The sequence below is a fragment of the Rhamphochromis longiceps genome, linkage group LG6 (genome assembly GCF_057381845.1).
Source record: "Rhamphochromis longiceps isolate RC_006_pf linkage group LG6, R_longiceps_female_GT1.1, whole genome shotgun sequence".
Classification (NCBI taxonomy): Eukaryota; Metazoa; Chordata; class Actinopteri; order Cichliformes; family Cichlidae; genus Rhamphochromis; species Rhamphochromis longiceps.
In genome coordinates, this window is record NC_140562.1 from 40158346 (window position 1) to 40169018 (window position 10673).

Genomic DNA, 10673 nt, shown 5'->3' on the forward strand with positions numbered 1-10673 from the left:
CAACAAGATCAACTGTCCAAAAGACGTTTATTAATGTTCCGGAACACCTGAACACAAGTTTACAGTTATCTTGTCTCACCAAAACACATTATGTGTATCCTTAAAGCCCATAAGATGTGCAAATTCAGGGGAGAGAAGAAATGGATTCAGCACAAGTAATTACAAATATTCTAAAAAGCTTCTCTTGTTGACATAACTGCTAGCTAGCTCTATTGCTTTCATTGGTTCATCCATCTTCTTGTAGGGTCATGGTTAGGCTGGAGCCCATCCCATCTGTCATAAAGCATGAGGCTGGGTGCACCCAGACATAAGAGGCAACCATACAAACATTGACACCTAAGGGCAATTTAGAAACACCAGTTAACATCTTTGGTCTGTGGGAGTATCCCAGAGCACCTGCAGAGAATCCATGCAGATAAGGAGAAATATGCAAATGCCGCGCAGAAAGGCACCAGCTGGACAGCAGATTCGAACACATGACCTCCTTGCTGAGAGGCTACACTGCTAATGGCATAATACTATTATATTTTCTTGTTGATTCTCCCCAGCTGCAAGTAAGTGAAATGTCATGAAAATTGCACAGCCACAAATTTGTACACATTGTCAAGTAAATGTAAACCTCACCCAAATAATCCTTGTAAGGGTTAAAGATTTCAAGAACAGCTCTCAAAATTTGCACACTGCAAATTCCTTGTAGCTTGACAAGATTTATTGTCTTAATTTTAGCCAGATTATCTTGTCCATCTTGTTTTGAACATTACAAGCTAGTTTCCAGTCTCATGTGTTAGATGATTAGACTTGTTTCAAGTATATATTACTTTTTTTCCTTATTTAGTCTGTATATCTAAAAATGAACCATTTTACATTTATTTCAAGCAAAAATAGCTTTTAGATAGAGTGTAAAACAAAAATTATCTCAAAATAAGAAACATTCACCTTTTTCCTTGAAATAAGAAAGTCACTCATTGGAAGGTATTTATTTCAGGTTTTTAAAGAAAGGACATCTTCAAGGTTATATTTTGTCATAACATAGACACTGTTTCTGAAATTGACTGGGTAATATGACGTAAAATCAAGTAGGTCTTCAACATCAGTCAGTTCAGTTGCTTGGGCAAGGTTGGGAATTGCAATTTCATAGGCAAGAAAGTCTTTGTTGAAACCCAAGGTTTCATACACCTGGTATTCAAAACAAAGTACACTATTAACAATAAAAATGTTTTTTACAAGTCCAAAGATAGGGTTTAAACCATTTGCTGAAATGAGTATAAGAGACCTGTCACAGATGTATTTGTTTCCATGTAAAATAAGCCACTTTACTCTAACGGCATGATGTATAGCATCTTCAATCCCCAAAAAATCTACAACCTTTGATTGCAAATGGTCCATATTAGCAACCTCTGATACAGGACCTAGTTCTTTCTCATTTACAAATATCGGATGCTCAGTTCCTGCTTCACTTTGGCAACACTCCAGCAGCTGATTGTGGTTTACAAGAGACTTGCACACATTCTTAAAGTTTAATTTGGATGACCATTGTTTAAAAAAACTGTGTTTAGACTCGAATCTCATGCACATATGACGTATTACAGGTCCCAGGGCAATAATTTGAGAGGGAAGATGCAGCATGTAATGTTGCTTTGGTATTACATTTTTTTTCTGGGAATAGTTGCCTGAATTGTTTAAGATGATCTTCTATCGTTTTTTTTAGTTTGGACACAGTTTGTAAAGACACAACTGGGGCAAAAAGTATTTTAACAATTTCAATTAAATCCAAAATAAACTGGATAAAGGGATTTTTCTCTACAACACTGTACAATAAGAATGGCAAAATCTTGATCAATATAAGCATTTGTCCAGAGGATTGTTTGAGTCTGTTGTCACTTGAAGCTAAAGTAGCAATACTAATTGGTGAAGGCTTGTCACGTATGTCCACTGATGAAAAAGGAAAGTTCTGCATGGCAGAATTAAACAAGTCCAAATCCAAATTTCCAGATAAAACAAGGTATTTCAACACACACTTAATTTCCATTGGTGCCACTCCTTCAAGAATTACATGCATAATATCCTGTGGCATCTGCTCTATGAGATTAAAACCTGGGAAATCAACTAATTTGCTTTGTCTATTTATGCCAAAAGTCGTTTTGAGCGAGGATTTCAAAAATTCGGTAGTTGCCCTTTCTATTTCAATGCACTGCCTAATGTGTCCGTCCAATGTCCGTCTGGTGAAACTATGTTCATTGAAATTTTCTTGCATTTCATCAAAAGTACACTCACAATGACGACATTTGCTATACGCAAAACCAACTCCTTCCTTAAATCCTGCAAGCTCATGCTGGGCAAGAGTGTCTCCACACACAGCAACAACTGCTCCGTTTAAATAAAATTCCCCATTGACAGTGTTAATCATAACACCATCGTACAGTAACTTCAAGTCCTCATTGATTCTCCGCAGTATTATATCTACCCCACACTCATCTATGTCCCTAGACTTTGCGATTGCGAGAAGTCTGATGGAAGCCAACTTTGATCTAAACTTAGGGTCTATGTTGCCTAAGGTGTAATAAAACATTAGTAGTTTATTTACACTCGCACGTGACCCTAGGGGGTTACACATTTCTATCTCATCAGAATAGAGTATCAGTTGTAAAGCAGAGTTCTTCTTTGAAAACAGTGGGTGGGTTTTGAAAATAATTCCATCATTAATGTCATACAAAAAAACTGGCGTTGGGGCAACTCTGAGGTCCAGCACTGAGCATGTCAAATAGTCTTGAATTGGATAAAAGCTGTTTCAAACTTTCAATCAAAGGAATGTAGTAGAAAGACTTGTTTTTGATTGCAAGAACTCTCGATTCTCCCTTTTTAACTCTACAGGCATAATTGGAAATGATGATCTCCTCAGGTGTGACAGGGTTGAAATGCATCTGTGTTACACGGTCCTGTAGGTTTGAAGCTGCACATATGGGAAAGGGATCCTGAAAGTTGTCCAGTGTTGAAAGAACTTCTTGTTGTAAAGGTCCATTGCTGTCAGGTTGCCTTTCAAGGATGGTCTTTATTTTTCCCCTCAAGGACGTCAGAAGAGCTGTTTGATACTGTTGGACACAAAGGACAATGTTGTTGACACTCCTCTGATGGGGGAAAAAAAAACACATCAGAGACATGAAAGCGTAAATAGAAAATATAACAGAAGCAAAATGCAACTCTATTTCTTTAGCTCAAATTAATGAGCCACTGAATGTTGTAATTTACCAGTGGAGCAGTAGAAGAAGAAATCAGCCAATAATTGGCATTGTTTTGCATGACATGCCACATGCATGACTCACGTGGCACAAACACATTGCACCGAGCAAGATGGAGGAGCATGAAAGGTTACAACAGAAAAAGTGAACAAATGATTGCCTCATTTATTTTTTTTATGTAATTCTACTTCATTTGTCTTTTATGCCTAAAAGTGAACACATTTTACACTGTTAAGCCTATTTTAAACTGTTGAGTGTGCCCAGAGTTACATACATTGCAGTGAACTGCACAACTCTTGTGCTTAACTTCTTCGTAATGTACATTTGTTCTTAATAACTTATATAGGTGAAAGTAATAGCTGAATAAAACCAGCGATGAAAAACAATCAATTAATTGCAAAGATAGTGGACAGATTATGAAAAAAAAATCATTAGTTGCAGCCTTACATTGAACCAGACTTATTAACAAGTTAACAATGACACCCCCATAATATCAGATGAAGCAGTACCTGTGATAGGTGGCATTGCTCCCGCACACCAATAGCAAATGCAGCTGCACATCTGGCAAGATCAACAGTTTCTCTTTTACCCTACAGGACAAAAAGAAAAACAATTGTGTAAGAAAAATGACTCACTCAGAATGTGTTTCAAATTCCACCAGATGCAAAACAAAACAAAGAAATATTCCAAACTGTTGTACATTTTTGCTATTAAAAGATTCATACTACAATGGATAGCTAATGAAGCTGCAAATGTTATGAACAATTTAAGAGTTATTTAATGAAACTTAACCAATCTTTATGGAATCTACTCTGAAGTTAACTGAAAGAAAAATTTGAAAGCTGCTTGGTTCATGGAGCATCTAACAACAACCAAGGCAGGTACACAACACTGGTAAATAAGTTTATTTATTATGTTTAAGTATGGTAACTAAGCCTACATTGTTGTGCAAGCCTGAATTTCAGCGGATTCATGCATTTGAAATTCAGCACTGGCCTTCATACCTATTAAAATATTCTAATCAAGTAGTTTATCTTAGAAAACACATAACTTTAAAACTATAATTTTTACTTGAACTGAGTACATTTCTGAATTGGGGTAACTGTGCTTGGTTAAGGTTAAACAACACACATACATTTAAAAATTCGCGCGCGTACACACAGAAACACATAAAGTACATTACCTGATTCTGACGAGGTGTTTGAAGCTCAGCCGCGTCTTGCTCCATCACGTTCTGACTTTCCTGTCGCTCCTCCTCCAACACCTCCGATGTTACTGGGGGGTCTAGTGGTGGTGGCTCTACTTCAGTGCCATTGCCATTGCTAACAGTTTGTCTGGGTTCGGCAGTATAGTCGGCAAAAATGGCTGTACCAAAATTTTCGCCTCCTAATACATTTGCATCGGATGAAGCTGTCAGCCATCCTGTAGGCGGGTTCCCAGTGGAGATGTATTGTGGATGTGTGCGTCTGAGATGGTGGTAAAACGAGTTGAAAACACGGTAATCCTCGGCGCATCCATCGACTCCACAAATGACACGGAAATCTGGACTGCGACTGTGTGCAGTATTAATGTGACTTAAGAGAGACTTCAATGTTAACGCCACAAAGACGAAGCAAATCACACACCTCCAACAGGCCATTGTATTAGACTAAAGTCAAGCAAAAAATATGTTGCAGTGTGGAGCTGTTGCCGCGCTAGTTTGGGAAATACCAAGTTCATGGGGGGAGGGGGGTATTACAAACTGGAGCTGTAAAAACAAAAAATGGTCACAAATAAGGTAAAATGAAATAACACCTATAAGAGTTTATTTTAAATCAATGAAGAAGAAATTTACCTATCATACTGACTGTGTTTTATGAACGTACAAACCACTAAATTGTATATAGAAGCAAAAATTGAGATGTGCACCCCCTTCGTGTTCCATGTTAGTTGCTACCCAACTCCGTTTGAATTTGGAGTCACAGGAATCTTCTGCACCTGAGCATTGAAAGAAAAACTGTAAGAGAAAACTTCGTCAAGAAAGAGAGGTAAGCAATTTTAATTTTTCGAATGTAAGTAGTGTGTAGTCTAATCACTGTTTTAAAGTCAAGCGGACAGAATAATAAATTTAATTTGAGCGCGGGAAGGAGTAATGTAGCATGCTAACGGATGCTAGCGTTAGCTTAGCAGCCCTCGCATGTGGTTCAGAGAACATTATTTAGTGAAGTATCTACTGTAATGTTGTGAGAATTCCTAGCTATGCTATTTATAAGGGGCAGTATTAGCCGTTTGTATTAACTTAAGTTAATAGGCACACTGAGAATTTCTTTCAATTAGCAAGAGAGCTAATTAACCACATTCAGGGTTTTCCAATTGTCTTTGACTGATTTACTAGCTGCTTGAATTCCCTCACAAGGTGTGGGTTTAAATTAATATTTTGATATTAATTGGATTTATTAAAGTGGGCTCAAAACAGTGTTATTCAGGAATCAGGCTGGTTGGTAAAACAAGTAGCGCTGTGTATCGATTCAAAATTGAAACAGAAGATGGCAGCACTGTATGTACAAGGATGCCAGCTGCCGTTAAACCCCGAAGAAGAAGCTGTATCCCAGAATTCATAGCGCGGCCTAGCTCAGTTTCCAAAAATGGCGGAAGCTAGTTAGTTTTAAAAATTTCTCTTATTACTCTTTCTAGGTCACAAAATAAACGTTTAACATATTTTCAGGCGAGAATGTAGCCGTGTAAACTTCAAATATCTGGACAGTTTATCAAGACACCACATATTTTCAAAAGCGCTCCGACGTTTTCGGAGACGTCTGTTACCCACTAGCTCGATAGCTAGCCGGGGTTTAACGCTCACTAGAGCCGTGAGAACACCGGACTCCGGGCGAACCATTTTCAAAACCACCGCCGTCTTTCACTACTCAGGTGAAACATGATATATAAGTCACTTAAATAACTTAAAAATGTTATTGTTTGGCTTTTTTCAGTATTTTATTTGTTCCTGAGTAAATCGGTTTGGCTGAGATTAAAGTTATAGTTTTTACACAGCTGAATAAACGTCAAGCAGACAGCTGATTATCAGAAGTGTGAGATGCTGGAGAATATACTCCGGTGTCCTTTTATATTTTAGATAGCAATGAGCAATCTGCAAATTTCTTTAAAATGTAATAAACTATCATCTTGCCTTTATTTTTAGTTAGCACATACCTTAAACATTTAAAGCTATAAGCTAATGATCGTTATGTAAGAGCAGATACTGCTGGTGCAATAAGCTGTACATTTTACGTCCAATGGATGCATGATCTGGCAGCCCTAGTCAGCATAATCTTATTGATGAAATTCAATGACACAAATCTGGGTGAGTAAAAGTTCACCGGGCAATATTGTATAACCCTTTCAGACCTCAGCCGGGCTGTCTGGACATTTCTTTTCTATAATAGCTTTAAAAAGGGTAAAAATGTTGAACAATCAAAACGATTCTTTGACGTGAATCAATTTGATTCTCATGGGACTCAATTAAGATTCAACTTTTCAAATGTTTTTAACATAACACTAATTGTAAACATTTGTCTTGCAGGTGACTGAGCAATGGAGAAGCTGGATGATGTTACAGTATCTGTCCTTAAAGGTTATATTTGATAATATATTTGTGTGTGTGTGTGTGTATATATATATATATATATATATATATATATATATTAAAAAAACAGTTATGTTTGCACAGTTTAACTGGTGTTTGTCTTTTTGTTAGCTGCAAGCATTGACGAGCGCATGCTTTTAACATTGACCCGTGATGATCTGAGGGACCTTTTTTCTGGGCCTGAGCACTTTCTCAGAAGAAAACATGTGTGGTCAATAATTCATCCTGAGGTATTATGTAAAAAATATTTAGTTCAACTAATCTCCAGAAAGTATGCTTTTATTTTAGCAGTACTTGACATTTTTATTTTCTCACCCTAAACCAGGAAGACCATCCGCTACCACAGAAACCTGAAACAACTTCTTCACCCAGGGTAGTTGCAACAGGCCCTCCAACTGCTGATGCTAATGTAAGCCAGCTGAAAACCTTGCAGCTCCCCAGTCCTCCGGAATATGTTCTGTACACCGACAGTGAGTTGGAGCAATGCCGAAAGAGTTACCTGGAGTTGGCCTGCTCCGGCAGGGAACAGGCATGCGTCATGTCAAAAGAACTGAGATGCAGATTGGTGAGAAATACAATCACAAGTATGGTGTCCCTTTTGAGAGCAAGCCAAGGCCAAATGGAGCAATACCCCTCTAAGACCGAAATCACTGCAATGGCTAAAAAAGTTGTGGAATATTATCCTATGCTGCAGGATAATGATGCAAGCGTAAAACACGTAAGTTCTTGTATTTGTGTCTCATATATAAATCATTTTGTTTTGTTCAGGGGGCATGATATATATGTATTTTCACCAGGAGAAAAGGCTGCAAAATATGAAAACACCAGTAAAAAGGCAAGGACCAACACCGGAGAGGGGACGGCCCAAGAGAAGGCTCACTGACCTCTACCCAAGGGATGAAGAAGCTGATGATGAAGATGCTGATCGCAGTTCTTCCAGTGGTGCATCTACTCTGTTATCACCTGTCAGAAATTCTGACAATGCCTCCACTTCATGTGAGTACATACTAGTAATTTTGTAAAATGGTTATCAACACACAGCCAGTAGTAGCTAATGTTTTGTGGAAGTCTACTTCAGTAACAATGAAAAACCAAAATGCTCTTGTACTTCTCTCTATCTTAGCTGACAAGGATAGTCGGCAAATACAAGCAAGACATTACAAAACATTACAAGAAATGTGTAAGAAGGCAAAACCAAACCAAGAAGATGTGTCCCAGCTATTAGACCTCGAGTTTGAAGCCAGAAGATCCTTCATTGACTCAGACACCATGAAAGAGGAGAACAGAGCTTGCCTCATCTTGGATGCATATCCATGCTTTAAAGAATTGCATCATGTAAGTTTTTGGAAGAGTTAATAAATAATCACTTTAATTTCAAATATATTTGGTGTGGTAGTAAAGTTATTTTGATTTTATTTGTCTACTTATTTTTTTAAACCTATTGTAGGCGTTGGGTGAGCTTCGCAGAATTTTGGATCCCCACAACAACAAGTTCATCAGTCAAGTAAAACTGAGATGGGAAGAATTCTGCTCCAGGGTAGAGTTCTACGGTGTGTCAAAGAAGGCAATGAATCCACCAATGACCATGGACAAAAGTAAGTTTTACCATTTGAATACAAAGTTCTCATCCTTTAAAATTTATGTTTATGAAGGTTTGTTTCTGCTTTGTCCAGCTGAAGCCCACCTTGCACTGATGAAGGCTCTTCCTCTTTCCCACACCTGCCCATCCACCAAAAAAGATGGGGAATGCTTCTGAAGCATTTCTACATGTCCTGAAGGTAAGTTTTATAAAATTTGCTTATAAAGATCTACAGAAAATTTGGCAAACAAAATATTTCGGTCAAACATGACTCAAATGCTTTTTCAGTTTCAGCCGAAAGACTTAAATCTATAATTTATTGTTTTCATTAATTTATAACGTATTTAATGTACACAAGTGTGGTCACATAAGGAGTCGCTTGATAAACCATAAGTCAAAACTACTATAAAATGTGTGTAACCAACAAAGAACAGGATAATGACATCTCCAACGTTATGACCAAATCCCAGCAAAAAAACATACAATTAACATAAGATGTTGACTGTCATGTCTTTTGTGTCTTGCAGCCTACAGAAGATCCAGATGCTGTCCTCCAGAAACGAAGCTTGTCATGTCCAGTAGTGATGTTCGATGGCTGCAAGTGTGTCATTGCTGTTGGTAATTTACCAGTTACAACATTTGACAAAGAAAAAATTGGTGAGGCTATGATATATGTGATGGCATACTTTTATGCACTCCATCTGACTTACCCCAAATGCGTGGCAACCCTGCTGTCTGTCATTCAGACAGAAGTTCTCCAGGATGCCATTCATGAGCATGACACTACATCATCTTACAGAAAAGCCCTGGCAGAATGGCATGCATTTATTGGAAAGTAGTGTGTAAATTTCAGATAAGATTAGGAGAGGGCACTTCTGTTTTGTTTTTGTTTGTTTTTTTTTTCAATCTGGGTCTTATTTCTAAAATGGAAAATGTTCATTTACTCACCCAGACAAGTTTTGTGGTATTTGGTGTCATTCGGAAGAAATTAGAATCTTTGTGGTCTTCCTATGTCACTCGTCAATTTTAATGGGGCAATGGCGAAACCTCTAAGGCTGTTGAAATGTTGAAACCACTTAAACTCATAATGTTGGACCTGTACTGTTCAATTGTATCTTTATTATCTGCAGGTTATTGTTAAAATGGACAAATAAAGATGGACACTTTTACTCTGTTTCAGTTTTGTTTTGTCCTTAATCAGCAATATAATCTTAAAGTAGTGTTTAGCTAAATTTAAAAAGAAGAAATATCTTTAAAATGATTTAATGTACTAGTTTTTAGATTATTTGCCTTGATTTGTTTGTTAGAATAAGTGTTTTATGCCTATTTTCAGATTTAATTTCTTCAACATTTTACTTAGAACAAGTGGTTAAAGCTTATTTTAGGTTTCAAGCCATGATTGGTTGCCTGGAATAAGTGTAAAAGACTTATTTTTAGCTTTATTATCTTTATTTGTGGCCTACAATCAGTGGTTAAAGCTTATTTTAAGTTTCAATGTTCTGATTTGTTGCCTGTAATAAGTGTAAAAGACTTATTTTTAGCTTTATTATCTTATTTGTGGCCTACAATAAGTGGTTAAAGCTTATTTTAAGTTTCAATGTTCTGATTTGTTCCCTGGAATGAGTGTAAAATACTTATTTTTAGCTTTATTTAAATCTAGATATTGTTCTTATTTCAAGAAATCTTATTAAGAAAAAAACACTTACCCCATGGGCAGATAATTTCACTTGTTTTAAGCAAATCTTCACCAAAAATAAGTGTATTTTTCTAGTATTAAGGAGGTGGGTTTTTGCAGTGCATGCGTTTTCTCATTTTTAGTCTTGTTGCCATGTTTTGAGTGATTGGTGAGTAGAGCAGGGTAATATGACCAAAAATATTTATCACGATATACATTTGAAAATTTGCGATAACGATATAACTGACGATATAATTGACACTAGACAAAATACTTTACAACTCCACAACTTTATTAGTGCAAAAAACCCCATCAATGTATTTTCACTTAACAAGCAGCTGTTTTTTATGTGCATTAAAGTTATATAAAAACGTAACAGTGCAAATTCCTTGCTGACAGTTTAACCAAAAGGCATTTCCAGGGAAAATTGTCCGACACATCCTCAGCATAACCATGTATAATATCCACAAAATTTAAAAAGAGGTTATACACACACAATACGGTAATATTATGTTGAGGCACAGTACGTATCACTCCGCGAGGCGCCTGCCTACGATAGCC

General features: G+C 37.0%; 1 protein-coding gene and 1 pseudogene across 1 annotated transcript; one reads left to right on the forward strand and one right to left on the reverse strand.

Moving 5' to 3' along the window:
- Nucleotides 1-2570: 2570 nt before the first annotated feature.
- LOC146668722 (uncharacterized) lies at nucleotides 2571-5159 on the reverse strand. Its single transcript, XM_085410720.1, has 3 exons — nucleotides 4420-5159; nucleotides 3746-3826; nucleotides 2571-3125 (listed from the first exon to the last, which is right to left on the reverse strand). The coding sequence occupies exons 1-3, from the start codon at nucleotides 4873-4875 to the stop codon at nucleotides 2706-2708; spliced, it is 957 nt and encodes a 318-aa protein (XP_085266846.1). The 5' UTR covers nucleotides 4876-5159; the 3' UTR covers nucleotides 2571-2705.
- Nucleotides 5160-5180: 21 nt separating this feature from the next.
- LOC146668723 (uncharacterized) lies at nucleotides 5181-9756 on the forward strand (annotated as a pseudogene).
- Nucleotides 9757-10673: the final 917 nt, after the last annotated feature.

Coding starts and splice junctions, on each gene's coding strand:
- LOC146668722 (XM_085410720.1), bottom strand. CDS start 4,875: ATGGCCTGTTGGAGGTGTGTGATTTGCTTCGTCTTTGTGGCGTTAACA. Junction 3,827..4,419: donor AAACACCTCGTCAGAATCAG/GTAATGTACTTT, acceptor TTTGTCCTGTAG/GGTAAAAGAGAAACTGTTGA. Junction 3,126..3,745: donor AGCAATGCCACCTATCACAG/GTACTGCTTCAT, acceptor TTCCCCCATCAG/AGGAGTGTCAACAACATTGT.